Genomic DNA, 24,492 nt, shown 5'->3' on the forward strand with positions numbered 1-24,492 from the left:
GACTGATATTATTATTTCTAGATTTTATCTTAAAGATAAGAGCTTTTGTATGCACTTGTGTCGAGCTGGAACCCGACTCTGCATGCTGTCCTTGTGGCCTCTGGCCTGATGGTCTCTTCAGAAAGGAGCTGTTGGAGGGAGCAGAGGCATATGGCAGACCAAGGGTCTCCGTCCCCCCACAGCCCACTGTTTACCAAGCCCAGCCCTGTCCGATCTCTCTGAGTCAGCACTGTCCAATAGCTACGTATTCTGAGCTACCGAGGAAGACTGCACCTACCACAGATCTAAAAGTTCCCATATCTACATTGAAAACTGAAATTTTTAATAATATATGTTTCATTTAACCTATCATTTCCAAAGTTTTATTTGTTGTTTCTTGGCTTTTGGCAGCACTGGGTATTGAACCCAGGGCCTTTGTACTGAGCTACATTCCCAGCCCTTTTTATTTTTTATTTTTGTTTATTTTTTGAGACAGGGTCTCACCACGTAGTTGAGGCTGGCCTTGAACTCACTATGTAGCCCACGCTGGCCTTAAACTCACAGCAATTTTCCTGCCTCAACCTCCAGAGTGCTGGGATTGCAGGCATGTGCCACCATGCCCAGTTTACTTTTTATTTTGGCGAGACATAAGGTCTCGCCAAGTTGCCCGGGCTGGCCTTGAACTTGTGATCCTCTTGTTTCAGCCTCCTGCAGAGCAGGAATTACTGGCATGCACCATCATAATACTATGATTTGTTGTTGTTGTTGTTGTTGTTTTCTGATACTGGGAATCGAACTCAACCTTGCGCTTGCCAGGCAGGCGCTGTGCTGCTGAGCTAAATCCCCAGCCCCATATTATGATTTTAACAGATCATCATTTTGACAGAAAACATTATTAATGGTGTAATATATGCACGTATGTATGTGTATATATTTCCCACCCAAGACTTTGAAATCCAACATGCACCTCACACTGACTGCACATCTCAGGTCTGCATGGCTGCGGCTCAGGGGCCCCATGACCAGATGTGGCTGGCAGCCGCAGCGTTGGTGGTACATTTCCACTTCCCATGGCCCTGTCCTGAGGGCCCACCTCCCCAGCCATGGGCCCTGGCACCCAACGCCTGCCCTCACCATGTCCTCCCGGGTCCTGTAGGAAATGTAGTCCTGGCTGCATCCTCCTGGTGGCCCTGTGGTCTGGCTTCTGAGCTCCCGTCTCTGCAGCTCAGCCTTCCCACTCTCCCAGCCTGCAGTCCCCTTGCACACAGCACAGTGGCACCTCTTGCCCTCAGAAGCCCGCTGGTCAACCTTTCAGTGTGCTATTCAGCAGAGTCAGTTGTGCTCCTTTCAGGAGATCCCAGAGAACAGGACAAACAAGCCCTGAGGAAATGCACAGAACCACGTCAGATGGTGACAGTGACACAGGGCGAGGGGGAAGGGCAGTGCTGGGGTCACCACTGTGCAGGGCCAGGGGGGACCTCAGAAAAGGTATTGCTTGATCAGAGACCAAAGCAGGGCAGCAGGGATGTGTGCTTTCTTGGGGGAAGATGGAAGAGCCAGTGTAAGGGCCCTGGGGCCTGTGGGAGTGGCTGGGGCTCAGGCAGTACACCTGCAGCGGAGTGGGAGTGGAGGTCCCAGGAGTAGAGGTGTGGGGCAGATGGAGCAGGCTTGGCTGAGAACTTGGACTCTCCCCTGAGAGGGTGCAGAGGGAAGAGGGAAGAGAGAGGCCTGGTGAGGACAGCCTCAGCATGAGAGTGGTCCCAGGGCAAGTGGAGAGAAGGGACCTGGCTCCCTCTCCCCAGGAGAGGCCAGAGCGGTGCTCACTTCCAGGATCCCCCAATCTTGGGTCCCCTGGGTCCCCTGGTCTCCTCCAGCCTCAGTCTCAGGAGTGGAGAGCGTGTCACCGGCAGTGTCTTCAGACCTGTGAGGCCGGTTGGGACACATGACAGGGGCCTGAATCACCCCAGTGGATGGAGGGGCACCCGAGACAATGTGTGCCACTTCCTCGCTCCTGAGTAGCTGCCCCATCTGTCCCTCTCATGGCTGGGGGAAGAGTCGAGTCAGACAGGAAGGCCTGGGGCCGATAGCAGGGCAGGCAGCAGGCAGGAAGGAATGCCACCCGGGTGAGCCGGCGGCCAGGGCCACGTCATGGCCCCGCCTCCTGCTGTCACAGGTGCCTCCTGCCTCCTTCCCTGCTGCCCACAGTGGCCTCACAGTCGGCTGTGCACCTCGCTGCTCACCTTGCTCCTCACACAGGTAGTGGCTGCGGGCTGGGGGCAGGGCAGTGGGGGGACGGGGGGGTGGTCAGGCCTCCCTGGTGTGACCAGGCCCACAGCTTCCTAGCACTGCGAGCCTCCTTGCTATCTCAGGAGAGATCAGGGAGGATGACAGAGGCTCATCCCTAGGGCTGTTCTGAGACTGCCACCAAGCAGCACCTGCCGTGGTAGGCGCCCATCTCCTACCATCATCAGCTTGCTGTGGGGTGCTCAGAAGCCCCTTGTGCTTGCCGGGCCTCAGTTTCCCCATTGGTGGGTAATGCCTTTCTTGCCCTGCTGTTGACAGAAGAAACAGCATAGGAAAGCAAGGATTGTCCCTGAAGGCTTCAGTCTCTGCCACCCCGGCAGTCGCCCTCCTCCTGGGGGAAACCGGCCTGGGCCTGGGCCTGGGCCTGGGCCTAGTGGACTTGTGGGGACCAAGGGCTGAAGGGCACCTGTGTGCAGAAAATGCTGGAAGAGGCTGGGTCTTGGGGGAGGGCTCCTGCCGCCCTCAGAGCACCCTGCACAAGTGGTGTGGCCTAGGGGTGGCCTGGCTGACCCCTTAGGGCCCACCCAGGCCCTGGGGCCACCCCTATCCCAGGCCATTGGCCGTATCCAGGGGCTGGTTCTGCCTCAGCCTCCCGGCTCTCTGGCATCAAGCCAGCTTTTTTATTATTTTTTAAATTTTTGGCCCTGTCTCAAAATAAAAACTGGAAAAAGAGCTGGGAGATAGCTCAGGGCAGAGGCCCTGGGTCTCATCCCCAGTAATGAAATAAAACCAAAACCAAAACCTCAGAGTTGTTCAGAGCCCTCTCTGGGAGTCAAGGGCGTGCGCCGAGGGCGTTGCGGGAGGGAATCAGGCCCTGTCCTGTTGCGGGTCCTAATCGAGTAGATGTGTAAATGACAACTCCCTCTGTGCTTGGAAAGCCCTGGCTCATGCCCGGGCGTGGAGACGTTTGACTATCCATGCCTGGAAATCCTCGGGAAGCCGCCTCCCGGGGATCTCACGCACTGCTGTGCCCAGGGGCCATGCCGGGTGCTGCTTGTGTTCACAGCAACTCTGTGTGTGAGGTCTTCATCTTTTTTCCACCCACATAATAGCTGTGTTGAGACATGAGGCTCATGCCATCAAATCCACCCTCGAGCAGTGCGTGTTCAGTGTTTTTCAGTACATTCAGCCGTCACCCTGGTCTGAGTAGAACATTCTTATCATCAGCACTGTCACTTCCCCAGCCCTTCCCCTGGCAGCAGTGAAGGCTTCGCCTCCCAGGCTGGGGCTGGGCCCTTCTGCTCTCTTCTTTCTTGCATGGTGCTGTCGAGGTTCGTCCTGTTGTTGCGTCAGTACTTCTGCTATGTGGCCGGTAATACCACATCGCGCAGTTATGTCACAGTTTGTTTATTCATTCAGCAGCTGATGGCATTTGGGTTGTTTCTGCTTTTGGTTATTTTGAATAATGCTGCTATATAATGGCATCTGTGTTCTGGTCTTCACATGCATGTAGCTTTTTAGCTCTCTTGCATGTATACCTAGGATGGAAATCACAGGGTCATCTGGTATACCTCTGTATTTAATATTGTGAGGAACTACCATTTTCCAATCCCACTGCAAAGCCTAAAGTTTCTTGGGTTTCTGAACCAACACTTGCTATTGTCTGTGTGCCTCACAGTGACCATCCTGGTGGCCTTCAAGTGGCATCTCAGTGACGAGTGACATGGCGCCTCTCACGGTGCTGTTGACCATCTGAACACCTGTTCGGGCCCTTTGGCCATTCTGAATTGGGTTATTCCCTATGCACCGCTGAGGTGTGCCTGTGCCTGTTTGCTCGTGTGAGGATCCTGAGGCTGTGAGAGTGCATGTCACTTCCTGAGGCCAGTGAGCGGGACAGGCGGGTTGAACCCAGGCTTGTCTGGTGCTCACACTAGATGCTTTCTTTCTGGTTTTTATTGTGGTCATGCACGTACGTGTGTGTGTGTGTGTGTGTGTGTGTGTGAGAGAGAGAGAGAGAGAGACAGAGACAGAGACAGAGACAGAGACAGAGACTGAGACTGGAGAATAAGAGAAAAGAGATTGGTGTGGCTCAGGTGAAGTGCTGAACTAGTCACTCTATCAAGCATGGACAGTTAGAACCAGGGAAAGTCTTCAATGACTTTGTAAAAAAAAATATTTTTTCCCCTATGAATCTTCAGGCTTACCAATGAGGCCTCAAAAAAAGTTTTGTTGAGGACACATGCCCACCTAGTTTTCTTGGTTCCTGAGTCTGGAAAAATTCTGATTTGGCCTGAAAACCCAAAGCAGGCCTAAGGTCCTGGCAAGGCGTAAGGATCTAGAGCGACTGTCATCCAACTTTGTGACTTAGTCTGTTTCTCATTGTTAGGACAGAATATCCAACAGCTGCCACTTAAGGGAGGTGAGGTTTATTTTGAAACCTCACCTCACAGTTTTGAAGTTTCGGTCCTTGCATGGTCAGTTGGCTTCAGATCTGCTGCAGGAAAGCCGCTCACCTCATGGCAGAAAGGAAGCAAAGAGAAGGGAGGGGCCGGGGAGGAATCTAGACCCGTGCAGGCCAATCAGGCCTCACCTCCTAACACATTTACCTATAAACTCATCAGTGGACTAGTCCACGAATGAGTATAGCACCCCGATGATGCAGTCAGCTCCCCAAAGCCCCACGTATGAGTTCACGAGGCTTGGGGGACTTCTAGATTTAAACCGTAACAGCGTTTGTGCAAGCTTCTCAAGAAGGAAGCTGGGTTGTGCAAAGGCAGATGCTTTGGGCTTTGGGTATCCCCAGCATGAACATGGATAAATTCATAAATCCCACATGGCCCCTGACTGAGCAGTGATTCCACTTATGATTTTCCAACCGTATGGTGGTCCAAAAGCATTTCACAGAACCCATGTGTTGACTTTGGAGCCTGGGTCTTTTCCCGGGCTCGGCTGTGCAGTCCCATCCCGTCAGGTGACTGCTGCTGGACAGAACAGCAAGTGGCAGCAGTGCCTAGTCAGCCCGCACCCATGAAGCGGGGTGGGGCTGGGGGTCATGGGAGACACGACGCAGTGGACTCTGCAGCACGCTGTGTTGCTGAGCCGCGACGCTGGCTAGCTTAGGTGTTTGCAGTGCATTGGTGACTTACGCCTTCAACCTACCAACCCCTTGCAAGTGGAGGAGCATCTGTGTGTACAAGAAGCTGGGCCAGCTCACTCACGTCTCCAGGCACAGCTGTCACCAAGCGAGAATTTCACTGCTGTGACACACATGGAGGATCTTTATGACTACTCCAGCGAGCTGTTGTGTTAGGGTTCAGATTGTGTCCAGTGGTGCTAACGGGCTGACACGGGACTTGAATTAGAAGTGTGGCTGCTCTGTTCTCTCTTCTTCCTGTTGCTCATTTGCTTGTTCGTAATTAGAGTTATCTCCCTCCATGGTTTCTTTGCAGTGATTCTGAATTCACTTGTCCGCACTAAGGGGACCAATTCTGTGAAAGCTGTTGTCTGAGCCTCAAATCCCCCACCTGGGCTCCTCTGTACACCGCAGTAGACGGCATAGCTTGCAGAAAAAAGGAGGACACCCACTTGTCTGGCCTGGGAGGCTCGATGGTGGCCTCTGGGGACCCCACCTGGGGACATGACGTGCAGCACCTGACCTATGGGATGAGAGGGCACAGCAGATATGAGCTCTATACTGTTGACTGTAGTTTAGTGGGGTTTTTTGTTTCGTTTTGTCTTTTTGAGACAGGATCTCACTATGCAGCTCAGACTGGCCTTGAGCTCACTTTGTAGCCCAGGCTGGTCTCGAACTTGCAATGATCCCCTTGCTTCAGCTTCCCGAGTGCTGGGATTACAGGCATTGCCATCACGCTCGGCTGTTCACTGTAGTTTAAAGCATGTAGAAATAGATATTCTCTCCTTGTCTTCCTTCACCTTGATGATCACTGCCTGAGAGACTAGATGATTCTGAGCTCAGGACACATGGCCTAACCATGGCCACTCACGAACTTGTTACCCAAACCACACTGTCCTCAGAACCATCCCAGAGCTCTTGCTTTTACGAAAAAAAATTTTTTTTGAGTCAGGGTCTAGCTCCGTAATTTAGGCTGGCCTAGAACTCACTATGTAGCCCAGGCTGGCCTTGAACTCACGGCAATCCTCCTACCTCAGCCTCTGGAGTGCTGGGATTACAGGCTTGCAACCAGCTTGTAAGGAAGTTATTTGAGCCCTGGGTTGGCAGCTGCCCTGGCAACACTGCAGGGTCCTGACCCCGCCCCCTCTGGGCTCAGCAGGGCTGGCCCCTCCTCTAGCAGAAGCTGTGTGGAGACTTGGGGACAGTCTCCATACCTCACATCCTCAGGATCCTGGTGGTGATGAAGGACAGAGGGAAGGTCACCTTCTTCACGATGGACTTTGCTTCTGGGTGTCACACCTGACTGTATCCCTTTTCACCTTGTTTTTCTCTGTGCACCCCCCTGGCCTCCTCAGGGGTGGTTCCAGGTGCTGGCTGCACTGTGGGCGATGGTGGCCACAGCCTTGTTTGTGCTCAGCTGGCTGGGCAGTGTGAGCTGTCATCTGTCCATTAAACTTCCTAGCTGACCTGGGATAAAACAAGACAGGGAGTGGAAACCGGCATCTTGCTTCTTTCTCTCTATGTCACTGTAGCAAAATACCTGAGGTCATGACGTATAAGAAGGAAAGGTTCATTGTGGTTTCACTGTGGCTCACAGCTTTGCAGGTTCTAGCCCACGATCAGTGGGGACATTGCTTGGGGTGGTGGTCAGGCAGCATGTCAAGGAGCAAAACCTCTGGCCTCTGGGCCAGAACCTTTGTGAGCGACCTCAGTCCCCGATGTCTGTTTGTTGTTGTCTTAGTTATTTTCTTGTTGCTGAGAGAACACCCAACACCCAGAGTTCAGGGAGGAAAGGCTTATTTAGCTCACGGTTTGTAGAGGTTTCAGTCCATAATTGGTGGGCTCCAAGACAGGACAGCATGGCAGAGGGGCATCACAGAGGAGAAATGATCCATGACAGGCCGGCAGTAGGCAGCAAAGAAGAAGGAGAAGCAGCAGCAACAGCAGCCTGCCTTCCCTCTCTCCTTTTATCTTCCTCCCAGGCTATAAACCGCACCCAGGATAGGGCTTCCATTATCCACACCCAGAACTATGCTAATGCTAATCAGTAAATTAATTTTGTAGCACACGCCCCTAATCCCAGCATCACACACCCCTAATCCCAGCATCACACACCCTAGATCTGGCCAGCTCCAAAAAGCCCCACCTATGAGCACATGAGGCTTTGGGAGGACATCGTAACAGTTGTGTTTTTTGTTTTGTCTTTGGAGTGCAGGAGACGAAACCTGGGTCCTTGCTGGTGCATGGCAAGTGCTCCCCAGGGAGCTGCACCCCAGTCAAAAGCCCAGTCTTACAAATGAAGAAATGGAGGTCGAGGAAGGCAGTGATGGGCCCAGGGGTCTTGTGACAATGGCACAGGCCTGCAGCTGGAAAAAGACCATTCATGTCCATGCCCCACCCCCGTGTGTGGTTGAGTGTCCTCCCCAGCTGTCCTGATGGAGAGAGGGAGGGACAAAGAGCACTGGGCCTGGGCGGGCAGCACTGTCCAGTATAGGCAATGAGCATGTGCAGGTCTGGATGCCAGGAGGAGAAGCGACCTCGGGAACACCAGGGATGCTCACCTGATGGCACTGCCCACAGCTGTGCTGATGCTGTCGGCTGTGTGCTGGGGAGGATGGGATGGGACGGCATGAGTGCTGTCAGAGCCTTGAGTACACTCTTCGAGTATAAGCACACTGCGCTTGTTCCCAAGCTGATTTAAACACCTGGTGCCCATTTGGGGAGCATTTCAAGGGCCTGCTGATAGCACCCCAGAGTAGGTTACTCCTGAGTCACGGAGTTCTTGGCAGAGTAGACAGATGAACCTCAAAGGCTTTAACTAGAAGGGAGCGTCAGGCTGCCAGTATGTCCAGGCTAGAAGGATCCAGTTGTCTCTGCAGCTGGGGAACCAAGGTCCAGGCAGTCCAGCTGTGGGAGGTGGGTCTGGATGTAGGCCTGCTGTTTATGATAGAGCTGTCACCCTTAGGGAGGAAGGGCTGGGGTGCAGTGGACCACACTCAGCCAGTGGACACACAGCTCTCAAAGTTCCTGAGGAGAGGGAGGGCGAGAGGATGGAGAAATAAAGATAAGAGACACAAAGCTGAGGTCAGGTGGAGCCCTTTCTCAGATGGGAGGAAAGGAACTGCTCTACCACCACAGGGAGTTCATTTATACTCTGGGAAAGTTGACGTCCATTTCAACACCTCTGCCTAGCAACTTTTTCTGGCTCACCTGAGCACCTCCTGTTCTCCCAGCTGGAACAGCTTGTTTTTGTGGCTTGCCTCACATGTGTGATTGATCTCCAGCTCACAGAGCCTTTTCTGTGAGCAGAGTCCACACCAGACCGACCGCTCCCATGAGCCTCTGAAGCTGCCTCAGCCCCACTGAAATCCAGCTCCCTCCTGCTTGCCACTGCCTCTCCCACCACTGTTGCCAGACTGCCGGCCACAAGGGTGACCCTTGCTGGTTCCCCTCCATGTCCAGGCCTTTCATTTATTTAGGTTTTTGAGACAGGGTCTCACTGTGTAGTTCACCGTGGCCTTGAGCTCAATAGGTAGCCCAAGCTAGCCTCAAACTCATGGTGATCCTCCTGCCTTAGCCTCCTATATGCTAGGATTACAGGTGTATGCCAAGACGTCTCTTTTTTCTTATTTATTTGTCAAACTCTTTATATAGTAAGGATATTGTGAAATTAATTCTTGTTGTTCTTCCTCCAGGGAACGTCATGGAGACTTCCGTGTCCCCCTCCCCGCCTCAGGACAGCAGTCACGTCCACAGAGAAGCAGAAGGTACGCCCTGTATGTTCCCTGGTTCTGTTTTTGGGCAGAAGGCTGAGGGGAGAGGGCATTCATGTGAGGTGGAACCCTGCTGAGCTCGAGGGGCACCAGGGGAAGTCAGGACTTCTCCCAGGTGCAGTACAGCTGCCCCTTGCTGAGGGGACCCTCAGGTGCTCCCTGTATCTACAGCACCAGGAGGGAAGGGCTTGGGTGGCCCTGAGGAGGGTCATTCAAAGATGGGCGGGGTCCTATTGGCCCCAAGGTGGAGGGCAGGAAGCTCCTGGTCACCTGGGGCTGCCTGTCTGGTGGTCTCTGGGCTGGGCAGGGAGCTGCAAAGCCCCTTCCTGGGCTCCATGCTCAGAGGTGTCCTAGCTGGGGGCTTCCTAGAGAGCTGGGACCTCCTGTACCGTACTCCCATGGACCCAACAGACCCCTGCAGCGCCGGTGTCCTGGGGCGACAGGCAGGGACACTCACGCCTTGCTGTGTGCCTCCCAGACAGCGAGACGGAGCTCCACCGGCCAGACAGGAAGGCTGGGCTGCTTTCCCGGGAGCCGTGTAAGAGAGAGGAGTCCTCCTCCTCCTCCTCCTCTTCATCCTCCTCTTCGTCCTCCTCTTCGTCCTCCTCCTCTTCTTCTTCTTCAGGTATAGCGCACATTTCTGGGGCTGGGATTGGCCTAGTGATAGAGCACTTGCTGAGTGTGCACGGGCCTGGGCTCCTTCTCCAACACCCACAGCAAGACCTAAGGCACAGTACACGTGTGAGTGCGTGCACACGCCTATGTGCAGATCAAAACTGTATTCCAGAAAGGCACTTTACCTGCGCGGCGTGGTGGTGCGCGGCGTGGTGGTGCATGGCCGTCATCTCAGCACTAGGCAGGCTGAGGCAGGAGGATTGCCTCGAGTTCAAGGCCAGCCTGTGTTACACACTGCATTTCATGCCGGCCTGGACTACATAGTGAGACCTTGACTCAAAAAAAGAAGAAAAGAAGAGAAAGGAAAGGAAAGGAAAGGAAAGGAAAGGAAAGGAAAGGAAAGGAAAGGAAAGGAAAGGAAAGGAAAGGACCAAAATACCCAAAACACCACCTGGGAGCACAATCCCTCATGCTTGAGGCGACGTACTTGATGTATCAGCGCTGTTCCCCCTCTTCCTCTCTATGCCCAGCCGCCACTGTTTGTTCCTTTGTTTTTGGGCATAGCTGTGCTGTAATTGAGTAGACAGTTCTGTCTTTCTTTTCTTCCTTTCTTTCTCTTTTTAGTTATTTATTTTTTTTTTTTTTGAGACAGGGTCTTGCTATGTAGCCCAGGTTGGCCTCGAACTCAGTGATCCTCCTGCCTCAGCCTCGTAAGTGCTGGGATGCCAGATGTGCGCCACCACGCCCAGCTGCAGCTATTTTTGTTTTCTGAGCAGACCCCGGAGTGGCTGCATCTCGTGTAGAGCACTGTGCAGGGCTATCAGGGTCACTCAGGGCTGAAGTCTCCACCATGGACTCACGTCCTGTCTGTGCCCCTACCCAGCTGTGGGTCTTTGAGTAGAGGACTAACCGTGTAGCCTCCACCCTGTGCCTAGTGGGTGAGGACAGCCACAGTCAGTAACCCAGGACTGCACTGACGAATAAATTCTTTGTACGAGAAGGGGCTGCGCTGCAGCTCAGGGCCAGAGCTCTTGCCTAGTGTACTCCAGGGTCCTTTTCCATCCTCAGCACTGCAAGCTCTTTTCTTTTTTCCTTTTACTCCATTCTGGGAATGGAACCCAGGGCCTTCTCACTGAGCTGCATCCGTAGCCCTTTTCTTTATTTTTTATTTTGAGACATGGGCGGGCCTCAAATTGCAACCTTTCTGGCTCAGTCTCCCAGAGTGCTGGGATTACAGGTTGAGCCCTACTGACTAAGAAAAATCTTTATCCCTATAAAAAAATCTCAGCACTAGCAAGAGCTCTAAAATTAAGATCATGGTTAAGCACTCCCCTCTTCCTGGGTTCATGGCATACATAGCATCTTCCTCAGAAGGTTTTACTTTGTGTGTGTAGGAGGGTTGCTCTGTTTTGTTTTGTTTTGTTTTGTTTTGCTTTGCTTTGCTTTTTGCTTTGCTTTGTTTTGTTTTGTTTTGTGTAAATCAATGACTGGCACCTCCAGGGAGTCTTGTGTATACAGGACCAGGTTTTCCTCTATGAAATAGCAATCTTGTTTCACTTTCGCTCTTCCACTTTGAAATACAAGGCTAAATTGATAGCAGCAGCAACAATGTGGCATTTACTGAGGCAGGAGAGGGACCTGCTGCAAGAGCCCTCAGCGAGACTCCCTGGGGCGCTTAGAGCGGGAACTCTTCCCTCCTCCAGCCCAGGCCTGTCCTCTGGCCTGTTGCGTGTCCTGGGCTCTGGTTTGAGATTTTGTTTCCTGGGGCGGCTGGGTGTGGTGGCAAACACTTGTAACCCCAGCATTCAGGAGGCTGAGGCAGGAAGATGGCTGCGAGTTCAAGGCCAGCCTGGGCTACATAGTAAAACTCTGTCTCAAAAAGGTAACAACAACAAAAACAAATACCGGTATTAATCTAGAGATGCCTTAGGTATGTGGGGGGAGGGGTTGTGCAGGTCTGCGCAGACAGCGCACTGAGCTAAGGGACAGGCGCCTCCACGGCTTCTGCTCTCTGTGGCACATCCTAGAACCCATCCCGCCTCCAAGTACCCAGGACACGTGCGCTCACGATACCTCTTCCTCTGGGTCCATTTGAGACTGAGGATGCTCTGGTCTTTAAACACAGTTAAGCTGGCTTTCTGGAATTCTTCAGGACACCCGTAATTGGCCAGAGGTCTCCACTTGCCCAAGGACCCTGAGCTCAGCCGAGGGAGGCTTTCTCAGAGCCCTGGAGGGAAGGGAGCCTCCCCCACCCCCACCCTAGGCCACAAACTCGGCCTGAGTTCTCCCAATCGCCAGCTGTCCCGGAGGGCATGTGACCTGCATCTTCTAAATCCTGATGGATTGCGTGCCTGCTCCAGGCTGGCTGTCCTTGAGGTGCAGGCGACCCAGCCAGGACCTCAGGGCCGCAGAGAGCTGTGTCACAGGACCACAGGCCTGGGATTCCCTGGCTGTCAAGCAGGCAGAGCTAGGGGCAGGGCAGCAGGAGGTGTGACAGTGCCCCTAACCGCAGGGGGAGACGGGGAGTGCTGCTCGGAGGCTGGGCAGGGGCCACAGGGCGCATCCAGGGCACGGGACGCAGGTGCAGAGGGGACACTGCGTGCACTTTGGGGGCACAAGCCAACCCGTCACCCAGTGCCTGCGCCCTGGGCTCATCCTCACGACATCCCCGGTCGTGGGCGTGGTGGCCAAGGAGGCACAGGGTGGACAGGGAGCCACCAGAACCAGGAAGTGACACGCAGGGGAGAGGCAGGGCCCCCGGCCCGGCATCGGGCCTTCCTCAGTGGCAAGCTGAGGCCCCAGCTTGTGTCTGTCCCCACAGACAGCAGTGATGAGGACCAGCACCCCAGAGTTCCTGGCCAGCGTGGACGGAGCCCGGGCACAGGACACCCCCGCGGGTGCGGCCCATGCGGTAGGCAGAGGCTGCCCCAGGGGTCACAGTGGGACTCCCGAGCTATTCGAGTGAGGCTGTCACTCGCCACAGTGTCTAGAGTGGGGCATAAGAGGAAGGGGCCCAGTGTCCCACAGCACAAGACAGGTGAACGGTGCTGCACTTGTGCAGCCATAGCTCTGCCCTCCATCTGCCTCTGAAGGGAAAAAGAAAAATGTCATGGGTGTGGCGGTGCACGCCTGTAATCCCAGCACTAAAGAGGCTGAGGCAGGAGGATTACTGAGAGCTCATGGCCACCCTGGGCTGCATAGTGAGACCCTGTCTCAAAAGAAAAGAAAAGAAAAAAATATCAAGTTGTAGAGTTCATTTGAGCTCTTGTATACTTTGGAAAAATGGACACTTATATGGTCACAAACAAGACTAGAAGGAAAAATATCAAAGTGTTAATAGTGGTTATCTCTGGATGATGAAATTTCAAAAATTTTTATTTTCTCTCGTTTTGAACTGTCCTATGAATAACTGCTTTATTTTTACAACCAGAAGGAAAAAAATCTTTACAAAGAAAATACTTTTCTTTCTTTCTTTCTTTTTTTTTTTCTTTTTTTTTTTTTTTTTTTGAGATAGGGTCTCACTATGCAGTTCAGACTGGTCTTGAACTCAGTTTGTAACCCAGGCTGGCTTCAGACGCCTAGTGATCCTCCTGTCTCAGCCTCCTGAGTGTTGGGATTACAGGCATGCACCACCACGCCTGACAGAAAATACTTTTTGAGTAGGAAAAGAGCACAGGAGAAAGATCTGAAATAGTGCCTAGTACAGAGCCTGGTACACGGCAAGTGTTTCACAGATGCTGCCAACTAAATTGGGATTGAACACAGGGTTCTCTTGCTCCAGATAAAAATGGCTAGGGAGGCCGGGGTGCAGCTTCATGGTAGAGGGTGTGCCTGGCAGTCTCAGCCTTGAGTTCTACCCTGACACTGTGAAAGGAAGAGAGAAAGGGAGGAGGAAAGGAAAGGAATGACTGGAAGTGCAGCTTTTGTAACAGACCTGACAGAGTTACTGCTTACTGGTTATGTGTTTGGAAAAATAATTTAACTTTTTTCCTTCCTTCCTCCGACCTTTCTGTGCTGCTAGAAATCAAGCCTAGGGCCTCGTGAGTGCTGAGCAAGTTCTAAACCCTTGGGCTATCCTCTGAGCTCTAATTTAGCATTTTGAGATTCAGTTCCTTCAAGGGCCGGGAATATAGCTCAGTGGCACAAGCACCTGCCTGGCAAGTACAAGGTCCTGAGTTCAATTCCCAGTACCACAAAAATCCCAAACAAGGTGGAGATTCGGTTACTTATCTGTCTAACAGGTAGAGTTGTGCTAAGATTTTCCTCATGGGGTTCCCATGTGGCTCGTATGAACCAGTGAATATAATTACTCACACACTGTGGGATGTACTAGGTGCTCACTCAATGACAGTGGTTACTGACCCAGAGCAGGGCTGGGTCCTCTCAGGCGCCCGGTTCTTTCTTCATCACTTGGGCACTGTCTCCTCAGGAGGGGCCGAGAGGGGTGGGACAGTAAAGACAAGGCCCTCACCAGGCCGCTGTGCCCCTGCATCCTTGCTTAGCTGAGTGCAGTGGAGGTGGGCACAGCGGGGACATCGCCTGGGCTCTTATCGGAGGGTTTGTCTCTGCAGGGGCCGAGCACGGGGCACCCTCCATGGCGAAGGATGCACTGCAGCTCTACGGAGGTAAGGGGTCATCCGGTGACTTGGGAGGACATGAGGCTGGGGCTCGGGGAGGAGACAGTGATGCTGCAGGGCCTCCTCCTGGCTTGGGCTATAACTTTGACTTGTGGGGTGACCTGGACAGGTCACACGCTTTCTTGACCCCTCCACCTAAACAGCAAAAAGAGTATGGTCGGGACCCTCTCTTGGGACCCTGGGCCATGTAAGAGTCAGGGCCGGCTCATCCGGCCCCCAGCTACCGCAGGGAGGTCTAGACAGTGTAGTACCGCAGCCGGGAGCCCTGTGATGGAAAAGAGCAGTTGGGCAGGAGCCTGGCGCAGGAGCCTGGCACAGGTACCAGCAGGAAACACTCAGGCATCTCTCAGTAAAAAGACGAGAGCGCTTTGCACCACGTGTGACTGGAGGCTGCCTCTCTGGGGCGGCGTTGAGAACGTCTTTGTGCTCTCGCTTGCTTAGCTGAAGGTGCTGCTTTTCACCACCGAAAGTGTTACCTGACTCAGAATCCTGGGCACCATCCCAGCACCAAACCTGGAAAAAAACAGGAAAGGTTTTTTATTTCTCACGTAGTTTAAGGAAGGGTTCACTGAATGTAAAATAAGAGAAGCTGTTATGTTTATGTGTATTTTAAAATATTTTTCTTATAAAAGTAATTACAGTCACCTATTTGTTTTGTTTGTTTGTTTTTTCATACTAGGGATTGAACCCAGGGCCTTCACACTGAGCTATATCTCCAGGCCCTTCTATTTATCTTTTTTTTCATTTTGAGATAGGTCTTCCTAAGTTGCTAAGTTGCCCAGGGTGAGCTGGAACTTGCAGTCCTCCTGCCTCAGCCTCCCAGACTGTTGTCATGTCACCTATTTGTGAAGTATGTGTTCCTCCCCTTGACTTTTTTTGTTGTTGTTTTTGTTTTTGTTTGTTTGTTTGTTTTTAGACAGGGTTTCAGTATGCAGTTCAGGCTGGCCTTGAGCTCAATTTGTAGCCCAGGCTGGTCTCGAACTCGCAAAGATCCTCCTGTCTCAGCCTCCTGAGTGCTGGGATTACAGGAGTGCGTCACCACGCCCAGCCCCCCTGACTTTTGAAGGGCTCGGTCACTCCTGCCTTCTCTTCGCGCTCAGCGCTGGCCCTGAGGTCCCTTTGCATGCGGTGTCTCTCCATGTGGCGCTGAGCGCCCCCTTGTGGCGCTTGTGATCTGGGGCTGCCCTGAAAGACAAGGAGATCGCAGGACCGTGCAGGTCCTGAAGGTCGGAGGGGCTGACTGGGAGAGAGGCCCCGGCGCTGGACCGGCACCAGGCCGGCAGAGGCCGTGTGACCAGCCCGGCCCTGCCTCCCGGACGCGTGCACAAGGCGCCCCCTCCCCTGCAGGCCGCGGTGCTGTCTCTGTCGGTTTCCTGTTCTTACTTGGGGCTGCAGCTCAGGGGTAGAGCGGGACCTAGCATCCTTCAGGCCCTGGGTACATACAGCTCCTGTTAAACATCAGAAGAAGAAAAAATTGTTAATATAGTTCATCCGTTCTACAGCTCACACCTTTTCAGTCTGAGCACCTTTCAAGTCAGGGTGCTGCTTCTAGCTTTGGCTGGGGTTTTTCCCTGCTCAGAAGCACATGAAACAGTGACCCACCCAAAAGATGCAGCATCCTCGATGGGTAGGGTGCAGGAGGCCTCTGGCATCCTCTGGCTCTGCACTCAGAAGTTCAACCTAGAATCAAAAATTAAAAACAAAAAGTCAAATGTGGTGGCGGGTGACACCTGTGATCCCAGCACTCTAAATGCAGGGAGGCTGAGGCAGGAGAGTTCCAGCCCAGCTAAGCAGTTTAGCAACTTAGCAAGACTCTGTCCTAAAATTAACAAAATATGTGTGTGCGTGTGTGTGTGTGCAAGGATATAGCTCACTATGAAGGCCCTGGGTTCAATCTCCAGCACCGCAAAAAAAAAAAAAAAAAAAGATTCTGAACATATGCAGACTTTTTATAGTGTAACAAATATTACATCACACTAACCTTGTATTAGATATTATATGTCTTCTGGAGGTGGTTGAAAGTATACAAGAAGATATGCACAGAGTATATGCAAATGCTACCTCAACTCACAATGGAAGGGCTTGAACATTCACACATCTGGGTATCTAGGTGTCGCAGAACCAACTCCTGGTGGATGTGTAGAGTGACCGTATACAGGTTACCAGCCTTCTTTAAAACAGGGAAGTTTGGGGCTGGGGATTTAGCTCAGCAGCACAGTACCTGCCTGGCAAGCGCAAGATCCTGAGTTCGGTTCCTGGTACTGGAAAAAAAAAAGGGGGGGGAGTTTAAGCCCAGTGTGGTGGTACATGCCTGTAATCTCAGCACTGGGGAGGCTGAGACAGGAGGACTGCCATGAGTTCAAGGCCAGCTTGGGCTACATAGTGAGTTCAAGGACAGCCTGATCCACATAATGAAGCCCTGCCTCAAAAAACCAAAAACCAACCAACTAAAAAAATAAATAAAATGGCAAGTTTATGGTAAACTTGGCTTTTCCTGGAACGTAGAAGACCTGTAAGACCCAGCAAATGCCTTTGCAGCAGCTTTGGGTGGTTGGCAGGTGGTGGCTGCCCCCTTAGCTGAGGCAGGAGCCCCTACCCACTCCTTTTCTTACTTGGCCCACGCCAGAGCCGTTGTAAGTCCCTGGGCAGGATCTGTGTCTACCCCATGCCTCCTGCCTGCCCCAGGACCTGCCTGTGTGACTGCTGGTTTCCTTCCCTGCAGATGGCTCGGGAGAGGTGGTGCCATCTGGGGAAGCAGGTGAGTGATCAGGCATGGGCCAGGAATTGTTCATGCGGGCTGCCCACCAGCCAGCCCTGGCAGAGGCGCCACTGTGATGGCGAACCCCAGGGGCCCTGGGCATCCCCTGCCTGGCTCCAGGTGGACAGGCCGGGCTGCAGCGGGAGGTGGGCAGCGGGAGGGTAGTGGGACAACAGTGGCCCACAGATCATCCCTGGGGATGTTTACCTGAGTCACCTGTGGCCTCCCCAGGGCACAGGGGCGGCCCAGGACCCCAAGCCGGCCGGGCACTGACCCTGAGCTTCTGTTTCCAGGTCTCCGACAGAGAGATGTGGGCTCTGAAGAAGGTAGAGCAGCTGGGGAGAGCAGGGCCTGCCTGGGTCCTGGGGGAGGGCCTGAGAGGGCGGCTCCATCCTGGCAGGGCCGCTGAGCCAGCCAGTGTCACCAAAATGGGACGGGGCGGAGTGGGCTCAGCGGGCTCGGAGGACAGGGCCCATGCAACAAGCACCCCAATCCCGAAAGCCTCCACGAGCTCAGACCTCTGTGGGGCAGGGACAGGAAACTCCCATCTGCTGTCCTGTTTTCGTTTTTCTGGTGTTTTGGGTGGCCTTGACCTCACTGTGCAACCCAGCCTGGCCTCACACTCAGTGTGAACCTCCTGCCTCAGCCTCCAGTCCGCTGGGATTACAAGCAGGGACCACTGCACTTGGGAGATTTTTTGTTTGTTTCTGTTTGTTGCCGCATTTGTGTTCGAGTGAAACGTTGTATCTTGCTTATTCCCAAGGAGAGGCGGAGGAGCAGTTAAGGAGACTGAACATAAAGAAGGATGGTAAGAAACCCGTCCAGGGCCACACCCACCCGGCTGTCCACGCTGCTGGGGTTCGAGGCAGTGGTGGCCTAAAACAGTGGTCACGGCCCCTCTGCTCTGAACCGGAGGGACAGTGAAGTGGCGATACCCACTTTCAGATGTGGAAACTGAGGCTCAAGGTGGCAGGGTGGCCTCACTACTAGTGAGCGGCAGGCACGGCCTGGCCGCCAGCCCTGGCCCGGGGCTCTTTTGGTGCTGTGTGAAGTCACTGGGGTGACAGAGCGCCCCAGCTCTGCGGCCAGGATGGGAACTGAACACGGGAGGGGGCCAGGCTCTGGGAAGAAGGCAGCAGGACGGGAGACTGCGGTGGGGGGTGGGGGGGCCTAGGGGCCTTGGGCTCATTCTTGTGCAAGGTGCTGGGGATGAGCCCAGGGCCCCCCAAGTGCCCCATCAGTGCTCTCCATGGAGCCGCACGCCAGCCAAGACCACAGCTTGGAGGGAGACACCTGTCGCTCACAGAGCCCCGTGCTGCTCACAGAGCACTGTGCCGTGCAGCCCTGGTGGCCCTCATGGCCCCGAGTGAGGGCGCTGAGGCTCAGAGAGGTCGGGAATCGGTAGGGGTCTCACAGCAGGGGCGGCTGTGCTGGGCATCCCCGAAGCCTCAGCACCCACTTGCACTTTTGCCTTGTTCCACACAAGCTTCTTCACACTGGCTTTTTCCTCTCTACTGGTTTTTGCTATTGTGCTGGGCATGGGATCCAGGGCCTCGAGCATGCTAGGCAAGGGCTCTTCCACCGAGCTGCACCCACAGCCCTTTCTTTGTTTCAAAAATCTTTGCACTGGGCATGGTAACTCCTATCTGAAATCCCAGTACCCTGGGAGGCTGAGGCAGGAAAATTGAAAGTTTGAACCTAGCTTGGGGAGCTCAGAGACTTAGCAAGACAGTGTATCAAAATAAAAACTAAACACAGCTGGGGAAGGAGCTCAGTGTAAGGGCCCTAGGTTCAATCCCCAGTACCACCAAGTTAATATACAGTACACACAGCCTCTGAAACTCCCTTTTTTAGTTGTTGTTTGTTTTTCTTCCGATACTGGGAATCGAACTCACGACCTGCCAGGCAGGCGCTGTGCTGGTGAGCTAAATCCCCAGCCCCTAAAACTCCCTTGTTAAGGCCAGAGAAAGCATGAGATTTGTGCTTCCTCCCAAGTGGCCCCCAATGTGCCTGGAAAAGTACAATGGCCTCTGCGCTCTGGGGTCCTGTGGGGCACAAGCTCTACCTCTCAGCACCCCTACACCCCTGGGACCTTAGCAGCTTCCTCCTGGCCAACCTATATTTCTTACCATTATTTTAACATTCAACAAAGTATGGAGCACCTGTGCCTGCCAGGGCAGTCCTCTGCCATGCTGGAGGACGTTGGGGAAGGCAGCTCACTAAGCTCCTGTCCATCACAGAGCTGACCAGAGTGGGGTGGGGTGGAAGGGAGATGAGAACTCAGAAAGACGACATAAATTGGATGACAATGTGTGACATAAAAATAACATGGGGAGGGCTGGGCGTGGTGGTGCACACCTGTAATCCCAGCACTTGGGAGGCTGAGGCAGGAGAATCCTTGTGAGTTCAAGACCAGCCTGGGCTACAAAGTGAGCTCAAGGCCAGCCTGAACTACATGGTGAGACCCTGTCTCAAAAAGACAAAAATAAATAAATAAATAAAATAACATGGGGAGTAAGGTCTGGAAAGGCATAGTCTTAGGGCTGTTTTATTTATTTTTGGTTGTTTGAGACCAGATCTCGCTATGTAGTCTAGGCTGGCCTCCATCTCATGGTGATCCACCTGCCTCAGTCTCCCGAGTGCTGGGATGACAGGCTTGCACCACCACGCCCAACATGTTTTAGTTTGGAGCAGGAGTAGTGTCTCTGAAAGTTTCCATTTGAGCAGAGGCTTTGTCATTGACGAACATGACAGATGCCCACAGTCCCAGCTAGTGGGGAGGCCAAGGCAGGAGAATCTATTGAGCCCAGGATTTTGAGACAGCTTGGCAACACAGCAAGACTTTGTCTCAAAACAACACAAAAACAAGAGAGTTCTTGGATGTGGCAGAGGGGTAGAGCTCTTGGCCAGCGCGGGCGAGGCCTTGAGGTCCGGGCCCGCGCATGCACACAACGCACACATGGGAGACAGGAAGAGAAGGGGCGAACAGTAACGCTGCTGCCTCCGCCTTGGCAGACGAGTTCTTCCACTTCGTGCTGCTGTGCTTCGGCATCGGGGCCCTGTTGGTGAGCTACCACTACTACGCAGGTGAGGCACCACGCCAGCAGTGAAGGGGGGCGGGGCGACGGCGAGCGCCGAGGCGGAGGCGGGGCGGGGCTAGCGGGAGGCGGGGCGGGTACTCAGGCGACGTAGGGGTGGAGAGATGGGCGGGTACCTTGGTGGGCGGGGTGACGGCGGGGCGGGGCGAGGAGGGGCGGAGCCACCGTGGGCTGAGCCCTCCCTCGCCGCCCACAGACTGGTTCATGTCCCTGGGCGTCGGCCTGCTCACCTTCGCCTCGCTGGAGACCGTGGGCATCTACTTCGGGCTGGGTAAGTCCCCGCCACCAGTGCAGCTTTTTTTTACATTTCCTGTGCCCGTGTTTTTTTTGTTTTGATTTTTGTTTTTTGTCTTGGTACGGGGAATCGAACTCAGGACCGTGAGCTTGCCAGGCGGGCGCTGTGCGGCTGAGCTGTATCCCCCGCGCTTGTGCCGTGTTTTCTTCCTGACCACTCGCAAGGTCAGGGTGAAGTCACTGGCAGAACCTCGTGGGAAAAGAGAGGCAGTTCCCTAAAAGTTCAGTGGCAACAGTTAACGTGAACAACACGGGGTCGGCAGGTGCCCAAAGCGGGCGATGGAGCCGGGGCTGAGTCCACGGGGCTCCGGCCTCTGCTGTTGTCGGCGTCCCAACCTTGGCTCCGTCGCCTGAGCGCAGCATGCAGCCGCACCGTGGAGCCGTGCTGGGTGGGCTAGGCCCTTGCCTGGGGCGGCTGTGGGTGGAGGGGGCACAACCCGACTAAGCCCCCTTTGTCCCCGCAGTGTACCGGATCCACAGCGTGCTGCGCGGCTTCCTCCCGCTCTTCCAGAAGATCAGACAATTGGGTAACTTTCATGTTTGGAGCTTCCTGTGCCCCACCCCCCCCCCGCTGCCTAGTTTTGGAGGGTGGGGGATTGAGACGGTCTCAATATGTCACCCAGGCTGGCCTTGGACTCCCAACCCTCAACTTCCTGAGTGCTGGGATTACAGGCATGTGCCACCATGCCCAGAGGAATTTCTGGTTTTGTTTTTTTTTGGAAATAGGTTATTCTTATGTAGTCTAGGCTGGCCTCAGATTTGTAGCAGTTCTCCTGCCTCGGCCTCCTGAGTGCTGGGATTACAGGCATGTGTGCTCCTCTTCCCTGGTTCTGTTTTGAAAGAGGTTTAATATGTAGGAAACATCCTGGGGGCAGGCAGGTACTTGAGTTTGGACTCTCCGTCTACCAGCTTATGAGCTACGTGACTCTGGAAGGACTTGTGGCCGGTTTTTTTTGTTTGGTTTTGTTTTTGCAGTGCTGGGAGGGAACTCATCCTTCTCATAACCTCTCTGAGCCTCCTCTGTTTTATGCCCTGGATAACTGGTGTAGTCAATCCCAGTACGCAGGGCATGTGCTGGCCAAACGCTGTGGAAAGTGAAGGCCTGTGGCTCAGTCACTCACAGGAGGCTCCGTTCCCTAGCACAGTCCCTCCACGGCAGTGTTTGCCTGATGGCTCCCTGAAGTTGGCCTTAGCAGTTTCCCTAGTGAAGACACCAAAGCACAGAGAGCTGTAGCCACTTGCCTGGGGTCGCACAGCTAGATTGGCCGGCCTGGACTGGAGCAGGTTCTCTTTCAGCTGGGTGCGCGTTGTGCATGCCTGAGATCCCAGCTACTCCAGGACAGGGGTCACAAGTTCGAGGCCAGCCTGGGCACCTTAGCGAGACCCTGTCTCAAAATAGAATGAGAGAAAGGTTGTAGATGTGGCTGAGTGGTACAGCGCTTGATAGGGAAGAAAGTAGCTCCTCCTTGCTGAGCAGCAGCTCCTGTTCACCCTTATGACTCAGACCAGAGGAGCCGGGGGCAGCGGCTCTGCGCTGGGGAAGCATCTGCTCCTTTCATTAATGAAGGACTCATTTGTCACTGTGGCTGTGGGTTGCAGAGACTCACGGTAGCTGCAGGAAGCAGCCCGCCCTGCCCATTCTGCAGGTGCTGGGCTCGGGGGGTGGGGTGGGGACCCTGGCTGCCTTCAACCCGGCTACCCTGCACTTCGCCTTCCAGGGTTTAGGAAGACGGACTGAGGCCTCTTCTGGGTGGCAGTTGCACCGGCCCAGGTTTGACCATAGCCTCCCTGAGGCCACAAGGACAGTGACATTTGGGTGACACCCGGGAGGCTGAGCCACGCAATAAAGATGCTCTTTCCCCTTCGTGTGGTGTGACCGTTGGCGGCAGCTGGGCAGGGTTCCCATCTGGCAGCTCGGGCTCAAGGTCCTGCTGTCGAGACGAGGCAGGTAGGGCTGGGCCTGTGCACCTGGAGCAGCAGGAAGGGCTGAGGCCGCCAGCACCACCAGGGCCTGGAGCTGAGATCTCTCTAGGCTCCTGGCTTCTTCCAAGTCCTCAGCCATGCTGGAACCTCTCAGGTCCTACAGAGCCACACTGCGACAGATGGGCCATTGTCCTGACGCAGGCACCACATGCCGGGTCCCCGAGGTGAACCCAACGTGGGTAACGCATTGGACATTAAAGCCATACATTTGAGAGTCTTCCTGCTGCCCTGCCGGCCAGCAACATCCCTCTTGCCCAGGACTCCATCAAGATGCAAATAAACACCCTCTCTCCAATTCTGAAGAGTCAGCTACACATTCCTTTAGTTTCCTTGAACATGAAAACACAGTTGAGGTCTCCCTTGAACCATCAGGTAGGGAAGGCACTTGTCCTACAGGATAAAGTATAAGAGTGGATAAAGGCTAGTGCTTCACTTTAGGTCCGAGCCTTCACTCACGAGTGGGATAGAAGAAAGAGATTTGTGAACATTCTTGTGAAAAAGATTTGGGATGTTAGTACTCTCAGTTCAACAAACATCAAAGGATCGAGGTAAAGTGTGTGAGTTGGCTTTTGTTTGCTGGGACAAATTACCTGACATACACGATTTAAAGGAGGAGAGGTTTATTTGGGCTTGTGGTTTCAGATGGGTCAGTCCATGGCCAGCTGGCTACAAGGAGGAATCGAGTGGTATAAAGGAAGGGAGAGAAAAGCTGCTCACCTCATGGCAGCCAGGAAGCAGGGATCCAGGGAGCCAGAGAACAGAAACACCCTTCCAAATCATGTGACCTGCTTTCTCCAGCTGGGCCCCGCCTCCTGTTAGCCTATTTATCTTTTGAATCACCGATGGATGGATCCCTTGATGAGATTAGAGCTGTCCTGGGGCTGTTCATCCAGTGTAAGAAACAATTTGACCAGAGTAAGAAACACCTAGCAGATTAGTATGGTTCTGAAGCCAGGTGTGGTGGTATACACCTACAATCCCAACACTTGGGAGGCTGAAGCAGAAGGATTGCTGCGAGTTTTCCACCAGCCTGGACTACATAGTTTAAGGTCGGTCTGAACTACATAGTGAGACCTTGTCTCAAAAAATAAAAAGTATAGTTCTGGGTATGTCTGTGGGTGTGTCTGGAGATGGGTGACATGCAGGCCAGCAAACTGAGGGGGAAGACCTGCCCCCTGTGGGTGGCACCAGCCAATAGGCTTGTAATTCGCGTGGAGTAAAAGGGAAGAGGGAAGAAGTTTGCAAATGTGTGAAGAGCTCCAGCCTGCCTGAGCAGTGCACCTTCTGCTGCTGTTGCCTGTGGACCTTGGACTCCACTTTCTTCAACCTCTAACCCAGACTCACACCTGCGACCCTCCAGGAGCTTCCAGGCCTTTGACCTTGGATGGGCGCTGCATCCTTGACTCATCTTGTTCTGTGGCTGCCAGACTTTGGGGCTGAGCAGCTACTGTTCTTCAGTGTGCAGATGGCCATTGCAGATTCTCCCACCTCAGACCCTGTACGCTACCTAATAAATTCCTTTACAGAATTATTCACATACTTTCTTTTGATTCTGTTCCAGTGGAGAACCTTGACCCGCACACCTCATCCAGTCACCTTTCAGAAGCCCCAGCTCTAATCACATGAGACTTCAGGGGAACATTTTATATCTAATGCATAACGTAAGGTCACAAAACAAAATCCACCGCCTATTTGGGTTCCATTAATGTAGGTATGCAGCCTGCAGTGGAGGGGATAGTAATAGGTCCTACCTTACACTGGCCAGGTCACGCCAAGAGCATATGCTCAGTTCTAGACTTACACATCAAGGGCCACAAACTAGGGAACACAAAGGAAAGGGGCCAGAGTGGGAATGTAAAAACGGATTGATGAAACGAGAACTCTTGAACCTGTGGGAAAGTGGGGGTTTCTGCTGAGCTCACAGACTCCGTGCAGCACTTCCTCAAGTACCCACCGTGGTCTACACAGCTACATAGGT

General features: G+C 53.6%; 1 protein-coding gene across 4 annotated transcripts; it reads left to right on the top strand.

The window, feature by feature from the left end:
- Positions 1-2,153: 2,153 nt before the first annotated feature.
- Tmem40 (transmembrane protein 40) lies at positions 2,154-22,816 on the top strand. Of its 4 annotated transcripts, XM_005387100.2 has the most exons (12): positions 2,154-2,235; positions 9,052-9,123; positions 9,608-9,754; positions 12,566-12,655; positions 14,316-14,369; positions 17,104-17,139; positions 17,433-17,465; positions 17,903-17,947; positions 20,155-20,226; positions 20,434-20,508; positions 20,996-21,058; positions 22,250-22,816. In XM_005387100.2, the coding sequence occupies exons 2-12, from the start codon at positions 9,060-9,062 to the stop codon at positions 22,267-22,269; spliced, it is 699 nt and encodes a 232-aa protein (XP_005387157.1). In that variant the 5' UTR covers positions 2,154-2,235; positions 9,052-9,059; the 3' UTR covers positions 22,270-22,816. The 4 variants fall into 4 exon arrangements, with proteins under 4 accessions (XP_005387157.1, XP_013370860.1, XP_005387160.1 ...); XM_013515406.1 differs by lacking the exon at positions 12,566-12,655; XM_005387103.2 differs by lacking the exon at positions 9,608-9,754.
- The last annotated feature ends 1,676 nt before the right edge of the window (positions 22,817-24,492 follow it).

The sequence above is a fragment of the Chinchilla lanigera genome, unplaced genomic scaffold, assembly GCF_000276665.1.
Source record: "Chinchilla lanigera isolate Chin_1 unplaced genomic scaffold, ChiLan1.0 scaffold00028, whole genome shotgun sequence".
NCBI lineage: Eukaryota > Metazoa > Chordata > Mammalia > Rodentia > Chinchillidae > Chinchilla > Chinchilla lanigera.